The sequence below is a fragment of the Clytia hemisphaerica genome, unplaced genomic scaffold (assembly GCF_902728285.1).
Source record: "Clytia hemisphaerica strain Z4C2 unplaced genomic scaffold, Clytia hemisphaerica genome assembly, whole genome shotgun sequence".
NCBI lineage: Eukaryota > Metazoa > Cnidaria > Hydrozoa > Leptothecata > Clytiidae > Clytia > Clytia hemisphaerica.
In genome coordinates this window covers 201,542-229,393 of record NW_027104522.1, presented here as the reverse complement: position 1 = coordinate 229,393, position 27,852 = coordinate 201,542, and the positions used below count along the sequence as shown (strand labels likewise).

At 35.9% G+C, this 27,852-nt stretch overlaps 2 protein-coding genes across 2 annotated transcripts in view; one reads left to right on the top strand and one right to left on the bottom strand.

Annotated features, from left to right (window-relative positions):
- The window catches only part of LOC136821959 (centrobin-like), a 52,667-nt gene extending 26,859 nt beyond the window's left edge, over window positions 1-25,808 (bottom strand). The window contains exons 1-14 of the mRNA XM_067078179.1: window positions 25,695-25,808; window positions 17,049-17,179; window positions 16,168-16,279; window positions 15,805-15,896; window positions 13,881-14,024; window positions 13,276-13,311; window positions 12,823-12,903; window positions 12,116-12,232; window positions 11,449-11,547; window positions 10,730-10,885; window positions 7,865-7,957; window positions 7,485-7,517; window positions 6,670-6,750; window positions 6,325-6,420 (exon numbers count right to left, since the gene is read on the bottom strand). Of these exons, the coding sequence (XP_066934280.1) occupies window positions 6,325-6,420; window positions 6,670-6,750; window positions 7,485-7,517; window positions 7,865-7,957; window positions 10,730-10,885; window positions 11,449-11,547; window positions 12,116-12,232; window positions 12,823-12,903; window positions 13,276-13,311; window positions 13,881-14,024; window positions 15,805-15,896; window positions 16,168-16,279; window positions 17,049-17,179; window positions 25,695-25,725 (1,302 nt within the window). The 5' untranslated portion in view covers window positions 25,726-25,808. The remainder of the gene's footprint in view (window positions 1-6,324; window positions 6,421-6,669; window positions 6,751-7,484; window positions 7,518-7,864; window positions 7,958-10,729; window positions 10,886-11,448; window positions 11,548-12,115; window positions 12,233-12,822; window positions 12,904-13,275; window positions 13,312-13,880; window positions 14,025-15,804; window positions 15,897-16,167; window positions 16,280-17,048; window positions 17,180-25,694) is intronic.
- LOC136821956 (uncharacterized) lies at window positions 4,250-5,945 on the top strand. Its single transcript, XM_067078176.1, has 2 exons — window positions 4,250-4,502; window positions 4,669-5,945. The coding sequence occupies exons 1-2, from the start codon at window positions 4,452-4,454 to the stop codon at window positions 5,758-5,760; spliced, it is 1,143 nt and encodes a 380-aa protein (XP_066934277.1). The 5' UTR covers window positions 4,250-4,451; the 3' UTR covers window positions 5,761-5,945.
- Window positions 25,809-27,852: the final 2,044 nt, after the last annotated feature.

The window sequence follows — 27,852 nt, the reverse complement described above, 5'->3', positions numbered from 1 at the left end:
CCCCAATCCCCTCAGAATAATGGCACATTGTTTAATAAGGCGCAAGTGCCAAAAACAAACAAGGGACTTCTGTCTTGAATCCCATTCCCTCCAGTAAAGCTCCGTACTTTTTCGTTTAAGAAAATTGAGATTTGAAATAATTTTTTATTCACTTTCCCTAGCCACTCGCGAAAGTTATTGCTACTAAAAATGAACATTCGCAAAAAACCGCGAAAGTTTCTTCCGTAAATTTTCTTCAAAAAGTAAAAATCGCAAAACTTAAAACCGCGAAATTTCGCGACTTTTCGGTCTCGCGAAAGTTTCTGCCCGCGAAAGTTTCTGCCCTTAAAGTAATAGCGAGTAGCGCACATTGAAGGAAGGCGCGAAAAAGAGGAAATGCAGTATCTATGTATCTATGTATCCAATTAGCTCTTTTCAGTCTCACTCTACGCCATGCGATAATCAAAAAATTGACCGTTACAAAAACAAAGAAAGAATAACATCACAGCGGTTTGTTTTTACAACAATTTCGATTCAAAGGCAATACTTTAATCCATATGAAACCTTATCGGTAATAAATCTGTTGACTATTTTTTCGGCTGAAAATAGTCAGGAAAATACTAGCGTAATTTTGTTTTATATAAAAGTACATTTCTACAATTTAAAGTAAATGGGTTATCTAATTTTATCTTTTTCTACTGTTATGAAATTTAGGTTTGAATCAACTCACTGGTACAATAAACGAGTTGAAGCCTATAACCATGGTCCAAATATATTGAGATTTAATGTATTTTAACGTTTTTAAAAATCTTAAGTTCGGGCGAGGAATTGCTATTGCAGCACTTCCACTTTCTTTCATTGAATATTTCGAATTTGGAGTGGTTTGGTGGCTTCTAGGCTATATTCCAAGCCTTTTTGGAGCAAATTTGAGCTTTTAAATCCTAAGATCCTAAGGACTTGTAGCTACATCGTCTGCTAATAAATCTTTAAAGAAATTAACGGTTACCCGTGCGAAAGCTTTATTGATTCATTGAACCAACCTTTACACTTGATACTCCCCCAGTTTACCTCCATTCGAAAACCTATTTCCGAGTCGGTAAACTAGGTTATTTATTTATCTTTATCAAAATCTATATCAAACCATACTATAAGAATGTCGTTGGCTGTATGCTGGGAAAACCAACTTAAAAAAACTTTGAGGTAATTTAAAAATTCCTGCATTTAATCATGCTTCATTAAATGCGAGAAAACGTGAATTTCTGTACAACTATTACTCCATTCAGGCCCTTAAAAACGACCGCTTTAGAATCTAACGAAGCTTCTAATAACATATTTTTAAAATTTCTTTCTTATAAAAAGTATTATTTTTCTTTAAAAACATGGTTTTCAGTTATGATATCATTTCTCGCCCTACCGTTTCAAAGTCCAATTTCCAAAATCAATACCGCTAAGTTCGTTAATTGCAAAGGACGAGTAATTACTACTTAGTCAAATCGTAAACATGGAATTCTATATCGCTTGTGTGGAAAATTTTGAACGCTGGTTGTACTCCATCCCGGGATAGGGTAAAACTCTTCTTAGCTGGTGAAAGTATACAGCTGAGTTTTGAAGTAATTTAAGCGGGAAGCAACTGGAGTTCGGGAGAGATTTGAGTTATGGTAGGACGAACAAGAAGTTATAGTAAGTATATTCATCTGGTGACTGTCGGCGGAGTCAGGAGTAAGGTAGAAGAGAGGGTAAGGCATTTACTATTTGCGTTATACATGAGGTGTGGGGGGGGGGGTTCGCAGGCTGAAGCGGTGCGCCACACTTACTCTCACAGTAGCGTGGTGGGTCGACCAAAATTCGGGCAAACAGGGGAGGCAATTTTAGAAAATTTTGATTTTGGCGCCCCTTATTAAAAGTGAATATTTTTGTAAAACTTACGCGAACGAAACGAGCACAAAAATTTGTGGATACTTTGTCTTTTAGGTCGAAAACTGCCAGGTGTAATAGTGCAAAAAAGCAAAGGGGCGCCGAAATTAGTAATAAGAGGCGTCTTTTTGTGCCCTTTGTATTCGGCCGCTGCCAAGGGGACTGCAGGACACTGCCCCCACCACGCAACTGCTCTCAACTCCCAGTTACTTACCACCTAGATCAAATTACCCAATCCAATCTACTCATTCGTTGAGTTGGCGGTGACCGAGATCAAACCCTAGAAACTAAGATTCAAAGAAGTCGAAGTAAGGAATGTTATCGGCTTATTCAATGGCCAGTTCAAGACAATAACAGCTCCTAAAGAGCACCGTCAGTGCACTCCACTTTCAACGACTTTTAGGGATGGGGTAATTTGTTTGTTTGCAGGAAAATAAAGTATGCTCAATTATAGACGTTCGATTTATCTACTGTATAATCGATCGTTTTAATCGTTTTTGAAGTCATATTCGATAAAGTTACCAGTAGCCAGCTATTTACTACTCTGTACCAAAGTATATCTCACGTTTATTGCTTCGTAGTACACTCTATGCGCATCGTCTGTTTGATAAAAAGATTCCCGTGCGGATACCTCTGCGACGAAGTATGATTTAAAAATAGAAACACTTCTCTCATCGTCTCCCCTATCTGACCAACACTCCCTCCCAGTGGTCGGTTTGAAAAATCACAAATGAGAAAAGACAAAATGGCAACAGTCTCTGCGGCAAGGAATTTTGAAATTGGCCGTAGAGACAAGCTATTTACTCGATGACACTTTCAAAATCAATAATAAAACTTCTAAGAAAAATCGTTTTGTTCAATATCATCAACTTTCCCTTCGAAAAGAATGTCAGCAAATATTTTTAGTGGATCGTTATCACTGTGCTGATAATAATCAATAAAGATAAGTATACGTAAGTATTTAAAATATCTCTAATAACATTTTACTCAGGTACACATTTTAAACTTAAAGCCTTGATAACGAAAAAAGATATCGAATTGAAACTGAAGCTATACCAGTTGTATTATGCTTTTAAATATTTTAGATGTTACAGCTTTTTAACAAACTTTCGATTGTTGGATCAGTAAGACCAGAGCATAAAAGAAACTGGATTAGAACGGGAACACCCGATTTATGATGGCAATAGGTTAGTTCGTTTGTCTCCTCGAAATAGTTTTCTATTGTATCGATAAAGGTACAATTGACACTCTCTAAGTCGACGCTCTATTACTCGATAGGCTCTATAATTCACCGTCAACGAGAAACTCTCGTGAACGACGCTGTATTATTCGATACGCTCCCTTATTCGAATTTGAGACCGTCAACTGCAATTATTTTCAATTAACTTCAGGTCATGCCATATTATGGTTATAGCTTAAGGATTTGACCGTATCCGGGAGTGGGCGGCCGCCGTACATCATCGCCACACAGATAACATTCACTAGCAAACAGTATTGCCAACTTTTATGTACAACGGGTAGTTTTCAAGCGCTTATATAGAGAAAATAGCTCATAATTATCATAAAGCCATGAAACCTAGAGCACTACAAAAAACGCAATAATTGTTGTTTCTTTTGAAGCTATGGAGAAAGTAGGAGGTTTAAGACAGAATGGGATTTCATCATGGATTAATTTATAAACATACAGACAACCCCAACGTTATAACCGCTCATACAAAAAAGGGCTATGTAATAACAATTTTCACATTTCAAAAGCTTTACTTAAAAACTGCATGCGTCATTGACATGAGAAAGCAGGGGCGATTTCCTGATAACATCAGCACGTGGTATGATAAATACCCCTACAGTTTGATAACGAAAAAAGGCATATCTAAGGTGTTTAGTTTAGTCTGGTGGATCAATAAGAAGATTAGAATAGATTAACTAATTGTAATCGTGTTGTCTTTACAAAAGTGAAAGTATATACAGCTTGTTCGATCATAAAAGATGATTAGACCTTAATAGCTTATGTTTGGAGGTGTCGAAAGCTTTATTTTTATGGAGTGTAGCATGGTAGTATATTTTGCATGAATACACGCAACTCATCGCTAGTGTCCCTAAGCGGGTGTTACTTAGGACCAGGCATAGATTTATATATCGTACTTTTGCTAAAAAGTGTGCCGTGATTAGGTAGGTAGGAAATCCTACCTAGGTCACGTGGCATTACAATTGAATTTCAGCGCTTGACCAATCAGAAGTTATGCGGATTTTTGAAAACAATAGAAACTATATTTTTTGCGATATTCACTTTTTTTTGCCTGTGATGGCTTAAAGTACGACATCTAGCCCTTCGGACTTTATAAATCTATGGGACCAGGGTGTTGGTTACTTAGGGCAAATTACGGGTACGGAGACTGATCACCTGAAGCGTTTTGAATCTTTGGACCGAAATAGGATAGAACAAAATCAGAAAATCCAATGTTTTCCTAGTAGAAAAACTGAGAAAAATATCAATGTGAAGACAAATAATAAAACAGTTCTTGGAAATTCCTGAAGATTCACACACCGCATTCATCATCATGGTTTGTCAAAATCAATCGAACCTCGAAGCACCAGAAAACAATATTAAGGTAATAAATAATATCGTTTTCTATTTGAGAAAAATCATGTCATCGAGAAAAGGTTTAAAATGTGATTCATTTAAGACTTTATCGGTGACAAAGTCGGTCCAATTTATATTAGCAAAGGAAAATAAAATAACATGTCACCAAAATTAGATTTCATTTTTTCTACTAGATCAACGTGTTCCTGTTAAATCAAAAGATCGATTGCATTTCCGTTAATGACGTCATCCATTCCGCATTCCCAGGAACCAGTCTATCGAAACTCAAAGCCATCTTATCAGAAAGACACGTCGTCCCTGAAGACCTTATCGTGTTATTTGTAAAGACAGAAACGTCCATGAGAAGATGTACTGGTGCATACATTGAAGACCTATTTTTCGACGAAACGACAGGAACATATTGTAGGGAAATCAATTTGGAATTCATTTTACATTCATTCCATCCTCTAATGGAAGGGCTGTGTGAGAGACACCATATTCCATATTTGAAGAACATCAGACTGAAGACATTGACAGGAGAAATACTCATCCCGGTAACAGTTTCCTCGAAAAGAAACACCAGTAAAAATACACCAGCTAGAGATATGAGATTTGTTAAAGATCTCATTGGATATTTATCAGAAAACCTAAATATACCACCGTGGAATCAACGACTTTTCTTACAACACAGACTCCTGAGAGATTTGAACAAAAGCTTAGTGGAGTTGTATTTGGAGCAACAGAAACAGGTGCAATCGGAGGAATTGGTCTTATGTTTAGCCATAAAACCTCCGGAATCGGTCAGAATCACATTGCAGATTCCCTTTGCTGAAGATCACCGTCATACGGAGATTAATATATTAGAAACTGCCCGAATAGTTGACTTAAAAGAACACGTTAGAAACACGACGGGTACCCCATCTGACCAATTAGATGTGTTCAACAATATGGACGATTTAAACCAGACACAAATGTTAGAAGATCAGAAATCTATCTGGCAAAATGACGTCGCAAACTTCAGAATCGAAAAATTGGTTAATGTTTGTATTAAAGAGCTTAACGATGGACAGGACTTCCACATTTTCCAAAAACAATACACAATATTGAATTATGACACGGAAACCGTGCGTCGATTGAAGAGACGTACACAGACGGAAGCCGGCCTACAGGATAAGAACCTTGCTCTTGATATCGAAATGACGGTATCAGAGAATACTTTGCTGAAGAATGTAAATGAAACAATTTGTTTTCGGCTGGCAGATAAAGAGATTTGTAGAATCTCGTAATTGTTTGTAAAGGGAACCGTATAAGAAACTTCATACGATTTGTCGGCCCTATATATAAGACACTTATTGAGCAAGTATTGTATACCAAGACAAAAATATTATCCTTAGATGAATTTTGTAGGAACTCTATTTAATGTGATGATCGTCATAAGGCTTCTACTTTTTGAAGCCTTATTAATAATCCATCTCTGATAAGGAAAAGATTTTAAATAAATTTCATTTCACTGTAAAATTCCACCCGTCTACCGTTGTGATTGCCAACCTCAGTCACTTGGTTCACACTGAGAGAAAAGGTGGACAGAAGGAAGGGAGATCCCCTACGGAATCTTTATTATATTTATTATATACATTATGGCACAACAGAGAATCGGAATAACTTTTTTAGATGTTAGTAGGTGATGCAGCCCTAGTTTGAATGTAGAGCAGTCGGTCACGGTGTGTAAAGTAGTGAGATCAATTCCTGACCGGGTCATACCAAAGCCGTCATTTGTGTCGCCTCTAATTGCAATCACAAGACTAGAAAAACATCACTCATGGAATATACGAAAAATTAGCAGAACAAACCTGGTTTTCTAGTTGAGTTTTCATTTCAGAATCTTGTTTCGTTTTCAGTGTATCAAACTTGGCGTTCAAAAGATCAATTTCTACTGATAACGACTCCTAGAGAGAGAAAGAAATTGAGATTGAGCGATCTAACTGCTACAAAAGTAAGGATAGATTTGAGGTATGTTCCTCAGAGTTAAGTTTCGATCTTTCTAATTTTTGAAAAACATTTTCCCGATATATGCGATATAGCTCAAAAGCCACTCTTTTTCAGAATGGTTTCAGAAAAGATTTAGCTTTCTCAAAAATCTAAAACTAGTTAGATGGAATAAGGACTTGAAAGTTGAAAGCATATTCCATTCCTACCTTTTCCTTGGTTCGTTCGTTTAATTCCTGCTGCAAGGTTTTGATAGTGTTGTCTTTGTCCTTTAAGTGGATTTGTAGTTTCTGAAACGTAAGTTACACAATCATTCGAAAATTCAAATTACTGATCGGACTGTGAGTCTTGTGTGCTTAATTACGCCTGATAGGATAATTCAATTTTCATTAAATTTTCCACAAAGCACCATCATGTAAAGATCAATTTAAATGAAAAAAGTCTAAAATGATACCCTAAGAAATGATGACGTCATCAAAAAGGGTCATTTATTTTTAGGTAATTGTTTGAGAAAAAAAACGGAGCTCAAATTTTAAATTTTTTCTTCTGTTAAGCGAAAAATATCGGATTGTAAAAATTTTTGAAAAAAAAACATTTTACAATGACTTCAACTGGAATTTATCTTAGGTTATGAAAATTTGTAGAGAAGTAGATTTTAGTTTTATAGGATCGTCATGAGATAAAAAGAATCCCATCATTGTTCGAAGTTATAAGAAAAATTCTGCCCCACGGGGCAGATATAGGGTTAAGGAGCAAAGAAGCGTCGTAGGCAAGGAGCACTATTGCTTCCTAAACGGCTGTTTGTCGACAAGGTGTGGAAGCCGTTAGACGGACAGGCTTGTTACTTCGAAAATAGGCAGAAGTTCATGTCTGCAGTAGATACAATGAATGACTTGCTTTAATGATTTCAATTATGATAGACCTCTGACAAAAAGGCAAAAAGCCATTTCAGCGACTTTTAGCATCCTTGATCTAAAAAAAAGAAGCACCACAAAAGAGAGAAACATTATATGTAAGAGCTTACATGGCATTCTTGAACAACCACTTGCATTTGTTGCTAGGGAAAAAGATTAAAGAAAAAGTTAATGATCTCGATAGTTTTTCACGTTTCTGAATAGAATGCGTCAAGAATTGAACAGCAAAACTACTGAGATGGAAAAGGGCACAAGTGCTGAAGTTTGAAATGTTCAACATTAAAAGTAAGGTGACCAAAATGAAAAAAAGATTTTGGAGCCTTCATTAACTTTTTGGGTTTTCAAAGCTTTTTGAAAGTTTTTTAGTGTAATTTTCTAAGAAATTGCACGAGTCTGTAAAGCTTTAAAAGGTTTTCAATTTTTTAGCCTCAAAGCCTTATGTTATTAGATAATTTGTTCTTGTATGGAAATATGTGTACACAGTACAAACCTCAAACTCTACTTTATTTGCTTGTACAGACTTCCCAATAGAATTGAGTTCATCTTTCTGCTTTGCTACCAGTGCTTCTGAAGACATTAGATTCTAAAAAAAAGGGGCAGTTTTATGAGAAAAATTTACTTAGGTACAGCCTAGAAATATAAGATCCCCCATGAGCTTATTTTTCAAAAAATACTGGGGGCTTGCTTGCTAGGGGGGCTGAGTGTTGTGTAATGGAACTGGGGGCAGAGCTGATAGGTTGAAGATATTTTAAATTATGTTAAAAATCCATGCTGTAGGGAAGGTTTTGTCCCTCTTGAAAATTTTTTTTTGCGCGCGGCGCAATAAATTTATTGAGAATTTGCATGCAAAATTTCTTTGATATTTTGCTTTGTGAAGGTGGGGGCTATGTTTCTAGAATTTAGCGGGTTTGCTATTTTCCTTAGCCCCCCCCCCCCCTGAAAAATGCTGGGGGCTGGACCCCTCTGCACACTATGTCGAAATCTTATAGATAAGGAAAATCTTTAAAACGACTCATAACGCTATATTTTCATTATGGTAGAAGTCGTATCTTAACTTTGTTACTTCAGGCTTAGCTTACTAAGCTAAGATATGAAATGATAATGTGTTCTCTACATAATATCACGCTTGTGCACTACTTCGAAGATTTTGTGTCACTTATTTTCAGTTCTTTTTGGCTTCTACATTTGACCAATCAAATTGATTGAAAAGTTGACGATATGTAGATGATCATAGGATCATACGGTCGAAATGAATCATGGGTAACCAGGAACAGATGGTTTTGTGTCTAACAAAAGGTTGAAGAACTTAGGAGGGCTTAGTGGATAAATATTTATGTCTAGGTTCAGAAGTTTGTTGAACAAGAGATGTCTTGCCTGAGAGTAAATAGAGCAATGCAAAATAAAGTGTTGAGAGTTTTCGATATGGAATTTATTCTACACGCACAAAAGGGATCCTAAGGTGTCACGAAAACCCTGTCTAAATTTATGTTCATTGAGGTGACTAAATCCTACTCGAAAACGATCAAGAAAGACCACACCCTGGTTGTCATGAGCTCCAAAAACAGGAAAAGGTTTGGGCCTTAGAACCTCGAAGATTGCTTTTTTGAAGGTAGATACTGAAGGCATATCTCTCATACGACCAGCCAGAATATTCCACTGTAATATGCAGTAAGGATAAAAAGAATTTCGGAAACGTTCAGTTCGAATGTTAAGTTGATAAATAGGATTTCTTGTTCTTAGATTATCTGGTGCCGTAAGTCTTGCTGGTAAGTAGTTACGTAAATAAGAGGGGGCTAAATTGTACAAAATTTTGTAGAAAAATATCATTCTTCTACTAAATCGACGATCAGCAAGACTCTCGAGACCAAGTTCAGAATAAAGTTTTTCTTGAGACGTTCCACGAAAGCAGCCTGTTATAGCACGACAGGCATTATATTGGATAGATTCAAGCTTACGCACAAAAGTCGAATTTCCAGGATTACTTATATAAAGAAAGCAGAGATTTTCTTGGTACTTGTTTGCAAAGTCTGTTAATGATAGGCCAATACCTTGTTTTCGTCTAAATTGTGACTGAATGAGAGTTTGGGACCCAAAGAAAGACCTAGGTGTTTCTGACATTCACTAGTTCTTATGTCAGTATAATTGAAAGATAAAACAGGAGAATTAGCAGATAAGAGCATTTTGGAAAAGTAAACTTCCACATCTTGTTTGTGATATCAGGATTAAAAGAAGTCATCCATTGACGAGCCAACTCACTTAATCTTGCAAGATCTCTGTTTAGTTCCTCACTGCTCAAAAGTTGGTCAATCACTAACGAAAATAAAGGTGTGTCATCAGCGAAGATCTTATGCTTGGTCTCGAGATTGTTAGGGAAGGTCGCTGATGTAGATTAGAAAAAACAGAGGACCAAGAATTGAGCCTTAAGGAACTCCTGCCTTGATTTGTTTCCACTCAGAGGTCTTTCCATTCAAAGCAATCCTCTGATACCTACACCTGACAGAAAATTTCTCAAAAGGGAAAGCAGGGGACCAGATACCCCATAGGGCTAGAGTTTATAAATTAAACTCTCATGCCAGACTCGATCAAATGCCTTTAAGATATCAAAAAACACTGCCCTCGTGTCCAAAGGAGGATTAGCGTGAAACCCTGTAAAAATGTCATGCGTTATGGAAAACAACCGAGAGACACAAGAATCACCCTCCTTAAAACCTGGCAAGAAGTAAAAAGATTGTTATTTGCAAAATACGGGAAATCAAATGGTTACGGAGGGAGGGACTGTAGAATTTCAATAATCGGAATTATGAATAGAGATCTTTAGTGCAAACTGTAATCATATTCTACGTTTCGAAAAATTAATATAGTTTTTAAATAGAAAAGATAAATTATAATTTACTCGCACTGTGGAATATCCATGCACGCGCTGAAAGTTTGAAATTTTTTATTACAATACGTTTCATTAAAATGACTTTGGTTTTAAATTATCTAATAAACATCCCCTTGAATGAACGTCCCTCCTAAAAACCAAAAAAATCGCAAAAGCCAAAGAACGGATCGGACATCTATTCGAGGTAATACTGTATATATTTGTATATAGATCTTGATAAATAGACTGGATAGTTCCATTTTGATGTTTCTATTATTTACAGCATGGTTTAGCTAGACCCTTGTAAACCCAGGGTCGGAAATATTTAAGTATTGCGCATTAATTGAATCGACAATGTACGTATGCACTGTCTTTTGATATTTGGATGCAAATTTCTTTAGAAAGACCAGGCGATAAATCAGAACATCAAAAAAAGGTTTACAGTCTTTATATCCAGGCTAGATAGATATAATTATAATAGAAAGTGATTACCTTTCTCAAGTCTTCCATTTCTTGCTGATGTGTGTTTAACAGTGTCTCTTTATCTTTAACGAATCCTTCTTTTGCTGAAGACAATAGCGTGTTTTCTTCTTTTGTTTTCGTCAGTTCTTCTTCAATGTCTTTCAACTTTCCACTGTAATCTTTAATCTGTTAAAAAAGAAGGAGAGTTCGTAATCCAAACAACGGATATATGAATATCACGGACGGAATATCACGGAATCGCTTAGCACAAAAAAGTATCCAAAATTTTTTTTGGTACACCTTAAAAAATGCCTAAGAAAAGCTTCATAAAATACACATATACACATTATTTTCCAATTTTATTTCCTCAACAGCCAAGAAACTTTTCGATCAAAGACCCACACAGAAATATTATTGCGAACTCAGTTTTTTTCAACAACAAAAATCCCCTTTGCATCAAAAGACCCAAACAAATTTTACGACAGCGGTTTTATACCCTCAACAGCTCGGATACTTTTTCGACTAAAGAACCCCGCATATTTTTTGACATCGTTTTAATCTTTTCAACAGCTCAGTTCCCTTTTCGATTAAAAGACCCAAACGATTATACAAAGTCGCTCTTATTTCCTCAACAGCTGAAAGACCCCAACAGATCTTACGACCGCGGTTTAAACCCTCGACTCAGATCCCTTTTCAATTGAAGAACCCCACCTCGATCACAGGCCACAAAGGGAACAGTAATTTTATACCTGCTCAATAAAACTCTGTTCTTGTTTTTGAAGTTTTGACTTCTCGTCGTTTATCGTCGTTACAGCGTCTGCAAGTTCATTCTCGAAATTGCTAAGCAACTAAAAACGAAATTAACATGAACATTTTTACACTGAAATTGAAATTAATACTTTTTAAAACAGCCCCAGACAGCCCCTTATAACACTGATACTTGGTGGCTTTATTGTTGGTTGCTTAAGTGGATCAGGGGTCGAAGTCAATTTAAGATCGATAAGGTATTTAAAAGGTCATAAAACCTCCCCTTGTAGAGAATTTAGCGATGGAATCATAAATCTAGATAATTAGCACTGAAACTCGATAAGAATATTTTAAACCTTGTATCTACATGAACCTCAGTTCTCAGTCACACATAAAATGAGAAAAATTCAATGCGATTCAAAGTTCTGGATTCAAGTTTGGCGGTGACTCGATTAGTGCATCTTCCGAAAGAATGACGTAATTTTTATAAAATATTGAAAAACAGAGATGATTTAAAAAAGAATTATCTTGCCAGCCAATTTTATCGACTGTGAATTTAGGTAGGATAAATTTGGTTGAATGAAATGGGTCAGTTAAGGCTGGTTGAAGGCTAATAAATGATCGAACAAAAAGTCGCTGATGACCGAGCCAATTTAAAACTCTCCGTACCTCTTCTTGCCTCTGCACAGTGGATTCTAATGTTTCTTTCTCCGAACAAACGCGCTTGTACGCTGTATCTCGTAAACTCTCCTTCTTTTTCCATCCCTCCACCACGTTTGCCAGAGTCTACAGAAACAAAAAAAATCAAGTCGAGTCTATTTTTATAGGTATCATTGCATCTTACTATTGCTGTTCACAGCACATACTCGTTATCTCGAACTTTTAATTATCGTTTGAAAGAGTTTACAGAATCGACGTTGAAACTATAATATTGCTATTATTTGACCCCCTTAAAGGCTACTCTCACATATTTTTCCAGGCGCTAATTTTTAAGTTTATAATGCACAAAACACGGAATACTCTAGCCAGTACCTTCCCACAAACCAAATTTTTTCTTTGTTAAAACGCGATAAAAAAGTGGTTTTCGTCTAACAGGCTAGGAACACTCAAGATCCATTCTAGTTTATGAAAATGTAGATGCGTCTTGAGATAACTGTCTAGAAGTAAAGGCCGGCGCAAATGCATCAAACATTTGATCCGACATTTTAAAACCATTGTTGAACGAAATGTTGGGTAGAAAGTCTACATATTTTCCCCTAAATTTCCTAAAAAAACATGCAAGTGTGTCCAACACTTCATCCAGCATTAAAAAAACTCTCAAATGTTGGATCAAATACTGGATGGATTTGCACCAATCTAAAGAGAATAATACTTACATTATCCAATTGTTCTATCATGATTTGTTTTTTCCGATCTGTCGATACACTTACAGCTAGTTGCTCTTGGCTATCCAGAAGCTGGAAAGACAAAGCACAGTCCACTATGTTGTGAAAACACGTGTATCTACCAATTGATCTCAGTTTGATAAAATACTACTCTAGACTGATGACGAGGACTAAAGTGAGATTCTCGCAAATTTCTAGTGTAACTGCTCTAGTGAAAGTGCATTCTGTCTTGTTCGAGCTTCATAAAAAAATATCAAATAGCTCAAATGTTTTTATTCATTCTTAGATAAATTTATTTATTTGAAGACATTAAATTGTAGATTTTTATAGAAGGTTTATTTCACTGAAGATTGCCATCCTGGCGTGAAACTTTAAGTATGAAATTAAACTAAATCGTTTTCTTTACCCAAACTAAATTTAAGTTTATTGCTTTAAGTTATATACCTTTTGTTGAAGTATCTTAATTTGATCTTCACAATGCTGTAAAATAGAAGAAGATAAAAAGCAGTGAAAAGCGGTTAAAGTAAATCCACTTTTTTATAAGAACCAGTCGATTTCTAATGTTCTTATTTTTTGGCATTTTGAGCCTCACACTTTCAGCATCAACTTGTTCTTATCCTATTCTTATCTATAATAAGAACAGGATGCGAGCAATTAATTGAGGTATTTTAGGCTTTATACACATTTTTACTACTTTGACCCCTAAATTGATTGAAATTAAGTAATTCAAGGCTATGCATTGTTCTAAAGAAGTTGTTTAAATTTTTTTGCAATTTCTTATCGTCTTAATATTCCTATAAATCTAAGTTCTTATAAAAGAAAAAGAGCGTATCAAAGCCTGGAAGTAATAAGGTAGAAAAGTTGGAAAAAAAGTCTGCAGTGAAAACACAAATCCCAAGCAGCGAAAATTCTAGGATTCTCCTATTAATATTGGGTAAAAGTAGTAAGTAACTCGAATATACAAATATTGCAGGAAAGTAATATATACTGTGTGAGAAGTATACCAAAAGAAACAAGTTATTTCAAATAGATAAAATATATCAATAAACCTTTCGCCTAAGTCTCTCTTTTTCGATGTTTTCTTTCAAAATGGTGTTTTCAGCTGCCAGTGAAGAATCCAGGATACTCGATGGTGAGTGGTACAAACTTTTCAAATTGTTCATAGATGCTATCAGAATACCATTTTCATCAAGCTGAAGATCATAAAATTGGAAAATTATAAACGTGACAGAAATGGGCTATTGATCAAATTAATTTATACCCTCTATTTTTTTCTTTTTCATCGTTTTGCCAATCTATATATTAATAGCCGTAGTCTGTATACATGTCTGTTTTCTGTTTTCTGTTCTTTTCAAAACAAAACAAATTCATTTCATAGAAAAGAACATTTCAAATGTAAAGTAAATCTAAGCATAAAAAAATTAAAAGTTTGTCGGACAACAACAGCATTCAAAGGGCGATAAAAGCAATAGGAAAAAATTAGTTCACCTCTTTCTTCCAATAAAAACATTCAAGTCACCGTTACTTTTAAAACGTGTGTGCGTCATTTTAAATGTTTAAATTCGAAAAGTTATGACAAGGGTTTAAAAAAGCAACTTAGAATTGTCTTATTTTTTTCAATCTGATAAAAACAAGAGTTGCACTATTCTTTGTGACTTTCCCGCTCTTTCCTGAAGAATTGCCATTTCAACTGGACAGCATGTTTAACGCAAGCGAAGCGAGAAAAAAAACTACCTGCAAAGTCGTTTCAAACGCAGTAAATGTGATGCTCTTTCTGTTAACTTTTGACTTAAACAAAAAATTATGTCACGTATCCAAATATGGTTAAAAGATAAGACAACCGGGAAGGTCAAGAGGGTTAGAGTCAAACGTTGTAGAGATTTCTTCTTTTTTTTTAATTTGATCGTGCTTTTCGGCCGCCAGCTTTAACATCCAAAAGGCTTTTAGTGCGTTCAGCTAACTTGTAAAGGTCGGCCACTGCCCAAAGGACCTTTGTATCCAAACTGGTGAAAAGAGAATCGACTCCATTGAAATATCGTTACACTTTATTATATTCCAATAGGTGAAAAACTGTGATTTCACCCGTATGCTCTCTGAGCACAGCTCACACCAAACTACCCTTACAAATTGTCTTATTTAAACAAAAATCTACAAGTTTTTACATACATTTTGTGTCCCAAAGGGAAAACTAACAAACAAAAAGGTGTAATTACAGACAATAAAAGTGATAAAATACAATTAACTATATACAATAAAAGGATCAATTCACAAATGACTTATAAATTAATAACAAATTAATTACTGCTCAGAGGCAGTAACATAAGGCTTAAGACGCCGGGTACCGACTAGTTTTTTTATATTTCCCAAGATCTTTATCATCTTGGAATTTCTTTTAAAAATAATTACTTCCTCCCAATTCACCTAAACAACACAAGCTCCCAACTGACAACGATCCTTTCCTGACACCCATAGTGGGTTGAGATTTGAGAAATTCTGGTTGCCCCCCCAACCCCTTTCAAACCCCCCTAGATTTTTGAAAAACCTCTTGCCCCCCCTTCTCGAAAAAATTTTCGAAGACTGAAAGTCTCCTATTTCATGTGTTTTTGCCTAAAAATTGACATTTTTAGGATTAAAATTGAGCCATTTCTCAGAGAAAGGCATGTTTTTACATTGTTTTGATAAAAAATGCATAAATATGCTATATTTTACTGCTTTGAAGCCTGAAAATCTTTTCCACCTTTTAAAGGGGGGGGGAGGACACTGTGATGTCCCACCTCAACAAGGGGGTTTGGATTATTTATTTTAGTCATAAGAAGAGTCAGTTTAGAATAGATTGTAACCAGAAAATCTTTCTTATCTAATAAGCTTTCAATAAAAGTAGAACATTTTAAGACTCTATAGAACATACACTAATAAAAAATTTTCCAGTCGAAGATGGTTTAGCAGACCAAACAAATTAAACTAAAATCAAACCTGGAGTTCCGGGGATGGCAGTGAAATAGTAGATCGTAACAATGCTATCGTATCAACACTTGATGTATCTGAGAGATTTCCTGGAGAGATTTCTAAAATTTTGAAAAAGAACTATATAAAAATGAACATATTTAATAAGCTGCTAGCAGATGCTATGTGATTTTGATGAGCTAATCGACAGAGATCAGAATAAGCGACATTCACAACATTTATTTTTTTTCAAAATCAAGACCAGAACACTCTTGAGCAAAAATAAGAAAATAACTGAAAGTAGTCCAAGGTTTCTGGCACAGCTAGTTTTTATCATCTTTTAATAGTTTAGCCGATCGTTCAATCATATAAAATATCTGTATCAAAGCTTACCTCTGTGGTTTGGGTAAAAAGAAGAATGAATTTGATGTCTGAGTGATTCCATTTGCTTGATACTGTCAATACCTTTATTGGCTTCTTCTTGTATGATGAGACTTGAATGTATCTAAGGTTCAACAATACATTCCATAACATAAAAATGAAACAAAATCTTGTTAACAAAAAAACCTGATTCACAAGTGTTTCTAAGTTTTATCCAATACTCTGGGATGCAGAATAGGATCGCAAGGAAAGAAGCTGGGACGGGAAAAATAATTTCGTTTGGTTAATAGGTATATCTCTATATTGCAGTGTAGAGTGTCTAAAAAAAACAAAACAGAAAGTGTTCTGATTTAATAATCTTTTGATTGAATGAAAATATCCATTTGATTTCAGATCAGTTTAAGATAACATTTTTCTATCTACTTTAAGTTTAATCGGATTAACTTTTGCTAGATTAAATTTCCGATTTAGTGAATTTTCGCCATTTTCGCGAAATTAAAACTTGCGTAAACGCATGAGATTCCTGACTCGCGAAATTAAATCCACTACAAAATTTTTAAAATAGCATTTTCGGTGGAGAAAGCAGTCCAAAGTCTCCATTTTGGCAAAAAATAGCTATTTTTCGGCTATTTTTCAGCTGTTTTCAGGCTCATTCGCAAAATTAAATCCACGCAAAATTTTTCAAAACCCTGCCTCGCAAAATTAAATCCAGAAAATTTGGCGATTATTTTTGCTCACGAAATTTAATCTAGCGAAATTTAATCCGATTAACCATTTTATAGAAAGAATCTGTTTTGTTCTTTCTGAATTCACTTAACATAATATGTATTTCCATTTCATAAAAAGAACAAAAAACTGGCTTTTTTGATTTTTACTGAAATATAATTACTGACCGCCGATGACTGATCTTCAAGAGCAGTTTGATAAGCTGTCGATTGATCTGGTACTATAGTGCATTCATCGTCCACATCTTCAAACATGTTATTCAAATTGACTGAGACTTTCTTCAAGGATCTTGGTGTACCTATCAATCAAAAGAAATGGAGTCAAATTATTTAAATTGTTTATTAAAATCTGTTCATGATATTCATTATGTATGTCTTTTACAGAAAATCTAAACCAAACAAGTTGTTTAGAAATTTTTGGTAAAAAACAATCTAAAATTATCAGCCTGTTTTGTCGTTTGGAAAGTTTAAGATGTTTGGGTTTCAAGCTGTAAAAAAAAAATGGGTATATTTTTCCTACTACCAGGTGCACCAAAAAGAAGTATACAGGTTTGTCGATATATTGTGATCTTCAGGATCTGAGGATTTAAACTTTTTGTTTATTTTTTTTAATCGTATATAGAGGATGCTCTACTGTAACTTGAATTTTAAGCTATCATACATTATGTATGTAATAGTTTATTTCAAGTTGACGAACAGGTAGTAACAAAGGCTAATAAAAGTCAACGCTACTTTACAATTTGTAAGGTGATTACAAAAAGCCGACACCGTCAATATAGGTTCGGCAGTTTCTACACGGGCATGATGTAGGCCTCCACTGCTTAATCTTTTCCTTAAAAATACTAAGATCAACTATATCTCTATACTCATCCGGAATTAATTCCCAAACTTTTGGCCCTAAAAATGAAAGTGACTCTGAACCGTGAAAAACAGAGTTTATTTCTCTTGATCTGAAGTAAGGCGTTTTGCGATTTACTTTGATATTTTCATCATGTTTGAAAATTTCTTTAGTTAGATCTGATATGTTATTTTTACATTTGAAAAGTTCTATTGCTAACAACTGAAGATTTTTATGGTGGAATTTGATGGCACCGTCTTTCTCTAAAAGCTGCTCAAAAGTAGATGTATGATCAGAATACACTATCCTCAAACATCTTTCGTGGAGGTGATTTATTTTTTGATCTAGCCTGCGAACATGAAACATCCAGACAAGCGAACAATAATTGAATTGACTTCGAAAGAAGGCATTCATGAGCCTTTGTTTTTTCTTTTGATTTATGTACGGTGCTACCCTCGCAAGTGCACTGATTTTCTGGCTAGCTTTCTTATAAATCATGTTAATGTGTGGCTCAAAAGTCAGACAGTTGTCAAAAGTTAATCCTAGGATCTTGCCTGAGTTGCTGTTAAAGATGCGTTCATTCTGTATAGTAATGAAGATTTCTTTGCTGGTATTGTTAGCTATCAACTCAGACTTGTCTGCATTTCCTTTCATTTGATTTTGGGTTATCCATTCAAAGATGATAGCAGCTCCATTCGAGAGCTCCTCACCAACCTGTTCCCAAGAATCAGCTATCACAAAAGGTGTTGTATCGTCTGCATAATTCAGTACATTTCTATTTTCAAGAAAGTAGAACAAATCTCTCATGTAGATGTTAAATAGTAGCGGCCCTAGAATGGATCCTTGGGGAACACCTACTTTAACATTATGCCAGGTACTGTAATGGTCGCCAATTTTCGTTCTTTGCTTTCTATCTGATAGATAGGCTGCTATGAGACCTAAGGCACTCCTTGAAAATCCGTATGCTTCAAGTTTAGCAATCAATAGTTCGTGCGAGATGCAGTCGAAAGCTTTTGATAAGTCAATGAGTAGCGCTGCAAACTTTTTCTTTTCATCTGTAGCTTTCTTCCAAATTTCAGTCATGACTAAAAGTGGAGTTTGTGTACTCATTCCTTTTCTATATCCAAATTGTCTATTGCTCAAAATGTTGTTAAAGTAGGTTGAGACTTGGGTATGTATGACTTTTTCATAAATTTTTGACAGAACTGGGAGAATACTCACCGGTCTGAAGTTGCCCTTGTCATTCTTTGAACCTTTTCTCTTATACACAGGTGTTATATCAGCAAGTTTCAATTCTTTTGGAAAAGAGTTTGACTCGAATGACGCATTTATTTCTGAGCACAAAAACTCGGAAAACATATCACAATTATCCTTTATGATTTTCACTGGAATATCTGAGCTTGGCTGTGATTTTCCTTGAACTAAGTCCTTGATAATTTTCCCTACTTCCTCTTTCGTTGTTGGTATAAAAGAAAATTTATTTAGATACTCAGTTTTCTTGATTTCAGTGACACTTGGGTGTTGTCTATATTTCTGAATACAAATTTCAGTATGATTATTTGTTTCGTCAAATGCAACATAGGGAGGCTCAGGCAAGTCTAGTTTTGATATTATTTGGCCATAATAGTCATTGAATATTTGAGCTATCTGTTTCTCGTCATTTATGATCTTTTCTTTATCCACTAAGGTATAACTCTTATTGTTTGAACCTTTATTTGAAAACAATGGTTGTACAGTTTTCCAAAACTTTTTGTTATCAGTTATGTTGGAATCTTTAAGGTTGGCAAAGTAGTCTTTCTTAGTCCTCCTCAATAGCGATAAGCAAAAATTTTTTTGTCTGTTGTATTTTGTTTTGTTTTCGTGTGTTTTATCTTATAGTACAGGTTCTTGAGTTTGGATCTTATCATGATGGCTTTTCTCATATCTCTATTTATAAAAGGCATATTATTACCTCTAACCGTTTTATATTTAAAAGGAGCTTGTTTGTCTAGTTCTTCTATGATACATTTTATTTTTGATTCAAATTCACTGTTATCACTATTGATGATCAGATCTAGTTTCATGCGAAAAGTATCACTGTTGAATGTCCTGTAAGATCGGTATCTGATTGTTTTCGGTGGCAATTTCTTAAAGTTTTCATTTAGGATTATCAGAGTCATCTTGTGAAAGTCCGATATTCCAGTGGTAATAGTGTAAGCAGTTTTCTGAAAATGATTTGGCTTATTTGTAAGCATATGGTCAATGCAAGTTGGCCTATCAGGATTTTTAAAACAGGTTGGTGAGTTAATCATAGCTTTGAGATTCAACCCCTCACAAAAATCAACCAAAGGCTGATTCTCAATTTCGCAATTCAAGTCTCCTACAACCAGAATGTTGTTATAATCGATATCTATCGCATCTATGCTAATTTGCAGCTTTTCTAGGTTCTCGTTGATGTTATTTAAATGTGGGTTATAGGAACAACATATCAGCCATTTTTGTTTATTAATTGTAACCTTAACAAACATGCCTTCATACGTATTTTCAGATCTTATTAACTTAGATGGTAATCCAATTCTTACATAAAGCAAAAGTCCACCACCTCCATCGTTTTTAGGTCTATCCAAACAATGCGGTTCCTCAAAACCTTATATTTCAAACTGATTAGTTGAGAAATTATCGTTCAATTTGGTTTCAGAAACCAAAAGTATATCTAGATTTCCTGATACTATAGCTGATAAATTTTCAATTTTATTCCTTATTGAGTTGAGATTTAGTTGACCAATAAGTATTTTCTTACAGTTTTGCTTACGGAGATCTTTAAGTTTTTCAAGTTCAAGCTCTCTATTAAGCATTGGAGAATCTACATCATACCTGTGCATGTTGTCTTCTTGCTGCTCCTGTCCGACTCGCTGTTCCTGTCCGTCTCGTTGTTCATGTCCGTCTTGTTGGTGAATCAATGTGATGTCAAAGTTTGTGCTTGCTTTGTCATTGGTTTGTGGTATGTTATCAGTTGTTGGTGATGTTTTGTGTTCGGGTAATGTATTGTCTATTTTTGTTGTTTCTTTATTTTTATCTAATTGTTTGTTTGCAGTAACAGATATTACTGACGTTGGCTTTTTGGAAACTTCTTGATGTAGTATCCGTTTTTTGAATCACCTCGGACTCTATGTACTACTGCAGATGATTCGGAGTTGAGATGTTTTGCTTTTTCCGTCCATTCTTTAAGGACAGACCTTTCTGTTGGTGTTAGGTCTTCCGTTATGCTGATTCCTTTATATTCCTCGTTATCTTTCAGTGCGGTTTGAAAAGTGAGTTAGAAAACTATTTCAATAAAACTGACTTTTTTTAATGTTGAAATTTCAAAAAATCATCAAAAACAGCAAGCAAACTTTTCTCTTGACACTTACCTAATTCTTTACACATAAAAATACCAAAAAATGCAAGCTTGTTATGGAATTTCAAAATATGGTAAAAAAGCTATTCCATGTGTGGGATCATATTTTTGGAAAAGCTGAAAAAAGTTTTGGAAATCTCCAAGAGGGGTTTTGATGTTATGTGTGTGCTATGTGAGAAAACTTTTAAAAAATTGATCACCATTCCTCAACTAGTTGCTCAAAGAACTTGGGTCCGCATTGAGTTTGCTCATGCTGGAAATGTTCATGACATGCAAATTTTAAGATGGAGAAACTGTGGCAAAATATAAATAAGAAAACAAATAGAATAAAAAATGAAAAAACAATAAAATTGTGTTTTCGTCATTTTGTCTAGTATTTATAGCGTGATTGCTGTTTTTATTGATTTTTTGAAATTTCAACATGGAAAAAAAGTCAGTTGTTTTTAAAAAACTTTCGAACTACCGTAGAGTCGTTTAATATCGACATACGTCTTGCAATCTCGACATAGCTGTAGGCTGGTCTTCGAAATAAAAAATCAAACATAAACAAATACATACCAAAGTTATCAATCAATCACTAAATTGTTCTCTCTCTCTATCCACGTCACAGATTGTTAATATAATATGAGAAATGTGAACTGTTATTACTTATATTTGAAAAGAACACTTTAACGATGTAGTAATCACTCAAAAACTAATTAGCATGCTTTCAACGAAGATGCCCAAATCACAACAACATTTTGCACGCGAGGAATTTTTTAGTAGACCTTTTTACCGTGAAGCGAAAATAATTAAAAGAACCCGGTTTCCTTATGAATTTGAAAAGGGACCGGGTGTGCTAGGTGCGGCGCCTAGAAGTTTAACGCGGCCTCCTAGCGCCTAGAGCGTGTGCTTGCAATAAATAATAAGGAAATGGAAACCAGGTCGACTAAGCGCGCGAATTATTTTTATCACGTGACTTGAAGCGTAATAAAGTTGTAAAATTTTAATGATGGACACGAGAAAGTTACGAGGAAGTTTGCATGCGTTTCGTGTGTTGTGTAAAACTGCTTATAATTTGGCTGTTTTTTTTATTGAAAGGATTGCAATGTTTACTGAACTTCTAGTTTGATGGATGAACTTGTTCGATAAGAATGATACCAAGAATTTCATTCAAGGTTTGTTTTGATTATTTTACAGATCCGGTGTCGAGATTGCAAGACGTATGTCGAGATTAGACGATCCTACGGTACTTGCTTTTTCAAATTTAATGTATGATAGCTCAAAATTTAAGTTAAAGCATTCTCTATACAATAAAAAAAGAATGAACAAAAAATTTAAATCCTGGAGATCACAATATCTCGACAAACGTGTATACTTTTATTTGCCTGGTATGTTTATGATAATTAGCATCATTATTATGCAGAGAGCTTTTAGCTGGATTAGGCAAAGGACCCTGCCGATGCACCGGACTGTCCGGTGTATTTGTCCGGTGGCAAAAAGTATCCTTTCGCTACACCGGACGCAATAAGTCCGGTGTTGCATACAGGGAATTTTGAAAGCCGGACATTTATGAAACAAAAAATTAAGAAACACCGGACGCACCAGACTGGTCATGTCCGGTGTTTTGATTGTCCGGTGTGGGAAAAATATCCTTCTCCGACACCGGACATCCGGCTTCCTTAAGTCCGGTGTAGAAATTGTCCAGTGGTAAAAAATTCTCATTTTACACCGGACTTTCGCGTGTCCGGTGTTCGTTAAGTCCGGTGCGTCGGCATCATGGTCCTTTCTTTAGGCAGTCAGTGTTTTTAAAAGAAAAGCTGCATGTATTCAGATTTCACGGTACCGTGAAACGTGTAACATACATCAGTGGAGGCTAACATGCATAGCCCTCAAATGAACCAGGGGATGTCAATCGAAGCGATTGAAGCGATCGAAGCAATCGGAAGCGATCGAAGCAATAGAAATCAATTGAAGTCGATCGAAGTCAATCGAAGTGATTGTCGAATCGATCGAAGTCGATCAAACCTTTAAAAAAATGTAAATCTTCGATCGATTTCGATCGACTTCGATCGACTACAATTGACTTCGATAACCGTCGTAACTTGCTTGCGGCAAATATTTTCACCATTTGTTACCCACCTTGTGTCTCCTTTATGCCTTAAGGTCTGTCTCCACTAGCGCGCGCTGTGATCGCAACTTAGGCTTCAATCATTTTTGCTTTGAGAAAAACGCAGCGCGCGCTTGCTTTTCAAGCGGGCGAGTGATCGTTACGTCAGATCACGCCAATGAAATTGCTTCATTTTGCTTTTGATTAATAGTGTGGAAGCTTTGGGCCATCATCAATAATATGTTCCGTTTGCATCCCCCGACTCACTTTCAAAACATAAATCCCGAGTCGGACAAGTCGGAAAATTGTCGGAATAATTTTTTGATAGCCAAGCACTTCTTTGAATCATCATTGCTATAAGTTTTTGTTTACTGAACCCACATTGAGTCCCGTTCAAGATTTTCTTATTGAAATTTTCAAATCGAAATTCAGCGACGCAGTAGGGCCGATACCCCCGCTGGCCGAAAATAAGGTCCGCTTTTGAGGTTAACGCATGCGCGCGCACATTTCACTGTGGATAGTTTGGCCAATCAAAGATAGCGGCAAAAGATTTTGTTGATTGCCGACTTGATATATCGGGATTTACTAAATCTTAAAAACCCAACGAAATATACTACCGACCGACCGACTGAATTTGAAGATGTTTTATGACGCGAACGGAACATATGATGATGGCCTTGCTCAAAGAAGAGCTATCGCAGTGCGCGCTTGGTGGAGACCGACCTTAAGACACAAAGGAGACACAAGGTGGGTAAATTATTTGCTGCAAGCAAGTTACGACGGTTATCGAAGTCGATCGAAGTCATTCGTAGTCGATCGAAGTCAATCGTAGTCGATCGAAGTCAATCGTAGTCGATCGAAGTCAATAGGCAAAAAAATGTAAATCTTCGATCGAATTCGATCGATTCGACAATCACTTCGATCGATTCGACAATCACTTCGATCGACTTCGATTGATTCGACCGATCACTTCGATCGACTTTGATTGACTTCGATCGATTCGACAATCGAATTTTCCCCTGGAATGAATGACCTGGCTGATCATTAAAATACAAAGTTAAATTTGAAATTTTGTTGCTTTGATTGGTCAGTCATTTGACGACCCTGCCTATGCCCCGGACAGTCCGGGCCAAATGTCTGGGGTCTGAAAAAAATAACTTTTTCCCCGGACCTACGTCCGGGGCTCCAATTTTTGCGCCATAAATTTACCCCGGACGTATATCGCCGAGCTAGCGACTCCAGAAGTCATGCAACTTTCGTTGACGTCAAAACAAATGTTTCATTTTTCCGTGAACTTTGAACCCTTGGAACTTTGTTTCTATGTATGCTAAAGCGTTCCGGTTTTTACTAAATGAAAGCCCGTGATCTTAGCTTTCCAGTGGTATATAACACTGTGGACACGGGCTAGACGGCAAATTGGTAAAATGCCGAACGTTTTGCAACATTTTGAAAATTGTTTGCCGACGGGAGAAAAAAAATTTGCAACTATCGAAAAACAAATGTGTCTGGAAACGGAGGAAAATCTATTTGGAGGCTGAAACTTTGTATGTTTATCAGAAAAAGGGTGAGGAATTAAAAAATCACAATCGCTAATTCTAGTTCTTTCATTTTCATGTAGTTTTTTTAACTTTTTTGCTTCTTTAGCATGGGAATGTCCCAAAAAAAAGTTTTTATTTCTGCCGAAATGGATTTTCTTTTCATTTGGGGTTTCTCCTTTCAGAAAAACTTATTCTTTACTCCTAAGTTTTTGTTCCTCCATTTCCAGAGGCCCCTTGAAAATGGGTCCTACCACCTTTTTTGACTCATTTCAACCTTTTCCAAGCTATTTTCTTCAAAACCAAAAATAAAACAATGCAATGTCTTCTTTTTTCAAAAAAAGATATATCTTTCGTTATTTTGATAAATATACTAAATATTTTACAAATATTTTTATATAATAATATTTTTTAACACCATCAAAGAATTCTCCCTCCAAATTTGAGGTCTCTAGCTACAGTAGAAAAAGAGATATGCAAAATTTAAGAAGCATGACTGGAAAATTTCTTTTTTTTCTTTTTTGACACATTTTTCGAATTTTTCCAAGCTATTTTCCTAACCTTTTTTTTGACATTTTCAGTCAAATTTTTGACACTAGAATTTGAATATCTTTACAACCACTCATCCTCTGGAGGCCTATGACCCCTCATTTTCTTTCTTTTTCAAAGCTCTACAAGATAGGATAGATTTTGAAAAAAAAATTAAAATCGACCCGCGCGGTCAGCGATTCTATAAAAAGCGACCGCGCCGGCGGGCTGTCTGGGGCGTCCGGGGTAGTCTCTCAAAAACAAATAATACGGACCCCGGGCACGCATCAAAAAAAACCCCGGACTGTCCGGGGCATACCATAGCATAGGCAGGGTCGTGTCATTTGATGGCTCACAAGTAGTTTCCAAAAGTTTTACCCAACTTCACGGTAGCTAGCAACTTCCAGTTGATTGTGACTCTAGCATAATTATCTAATAATCTTTTTACCAGGGTAAGAAGAGGACTTTTTGGAAGCCATTAATATCTTCGTCTTCGAAATGTCGCCAACTCAATCCGAGATTCAAAACCATGGATGTTTGCTGTCTTCGTCGTTTCAAATCCGAATCAGAACTTTGCCGCCATTTTTGCTTGGTTTTAAAACTGGGACAAAATCGGCAAATCGGGTTGAAATTTTGTGGGAAACGAAGAACGAACAGAAAATGAAACCACCTATTTCCCACGAGAACGCCTACCCTGAGTATCACAGAGGCCAAGTTTTCAAAGAGAAAAGGTACATGCTAGCTATATATTTCGCTATTAGTATATAGAATGAGAAATCTTAGCATGGATCTCCAGGCTAACCCCGCAATTTTATTTCAAAGCTGTCGAGATCTTTATCAAGTTGTCGCGATGTTTTTCAAACTGTCACGATGTTTTTTAAGCTGTTGCATTTTCAAAAACTGCTGCATTTCGCCCCCATTTCCAGAAGGTGTCGCGATATATCTTAAGTTGTCGCAATAATTTTCAGACTGTCGCGTTTTAGTCAGGTTGCTGGACCACTTTTTTAGAAATCTTAGTGCGAAGAATCTAAAACCTTTTGGAACTTGTTATATAACATCAAAGGATTCAGAAAAGTTTTACTGGCCATTTTCTATCCACCTCCTTTACTCGTTTCCAGGCCTTTTTAAGATTTTGTGACGTCATCAGGGCGGTCAAGCTAAGGTGAAATTTGAACCTCCACAAATATGGTCATATCATACATCGTTGGATCGGAAATTTGATGTAGATTTCAAAAAAGGTTTATCTCATAGGGTAAAAATCAAGTGAAAAAGAGTTATTAATGCAGAAAGTGACCAATATGACGTCATAGTTAATTTTTGCTTATAAAATCACAGAATGATTATTCGATGTTCTTGAATAGCTTAGGCCTAGACGTTATACTTGGAAGTCAAGAGTGTTTATTTATGGTACGGCAATTTAGCTGATTTCAAAGGGAAGGAATTTTCACTAAAAAGCTCTTTTCTTTTTATTTTGTTATCAGTATCATTCCTTCATTTGGGCTTAAGATAGATACTTTATCATGACTTTCTCAGCCCGGGGGATCATTCAAGGAAAACGAAATACCGTAAGTGCGGCCCTTAAGGGTTCCTTTTCCAAGCTTTCTTTTCAAGTGCATTTTAAGGGTCGAAAAAAAATCGCTCTCTAATTCAAATTCAGACCCTTTTTTACCTTAAAATGGTAAAAAAATATTCAAGAAATTGTCCCGCAAGGGTCGATGTGTCGCCCAAATTTACTCAAATCTGCCTAAATTTTCTCTGTAAAGTAAGGGTCAGGATTCGAAGCCCTAATTTTGGGCCGCTCGTACAGTCGTTTTTTGAAACGAATGGCCCCTGGGACTATCAGGGTATTTACGGACCGGACCGGTCCTCTGACCTTAGAAACGCTAAACTTTTGCGAAAAAGTCACCCTTAGAGAGATTCTTTTGACACTCATGGCTTTCGTATCCTTAAAAGGACCCAAAATGGGAGAAATCCCAACCCTTCGAGAGAATATTTTGACTTTTCGTAACCCCTAAAAACCCCTGAAAAAAGTGATATATACAGATCATCGGACTTCGATAAATCGGTAAAAAAGTGACCCTTTGAGAGACGATTTTTTTCGGGGGGGGGGGGCAAATGGAGGTTATGGGTGCGTGCCTTGGACTTGCAAACTCCCATTAATGGTTGCAAAAATCACAAACTCAAATTTTAGCCCCACTATGAGTCGGGAAAATAGGAAAATTTCAACTTCTTGCCTCTAAAATGATCAAAATTTGGTCAATTTTTCCCCTCCCTTTAAGTCCCGCTAAGGATCCATGGGTCAAAAGTCGGGTGGCACACCCCCGTTACCTTGCAACCCTAGAACACCCCGGATGTGTTCTTATCTTCTAGGATACCACGTGCCATGATTCTAAAAGCCTGAATTGTTTTTGTTAAGTAATGAGTTTCGGGGACAAATTTACTTTGATCGGGTTAAAGTGCGATGACTGCTAGATTTTTGGTTCAGTATTTGTTTGACTTTGTCCGATAAATTTCGATTATTCGATTACGAAATTTATGGTCTACGAACAACTTTTTGCCTGCATGCACTTGTAAAACTGCATTTTTCTCATGAACTTTTGCCGTGT

Coding starts and splice junctions, on each gene's coding strand:
- LOC136821956 (XM_067078176.1), top strand. CDS start 4,452: ATGGTTTGTCAAAATCAATCGAACCTCGAAGCACCAGAAAACAATATT. Junction 4,503..4,668: donor CACCAGAAAACAATATTAAG/GTAATAAATAAT, acceptor TTTTTCTACTAG/ATCAACGTGTTCCTGTTAAA.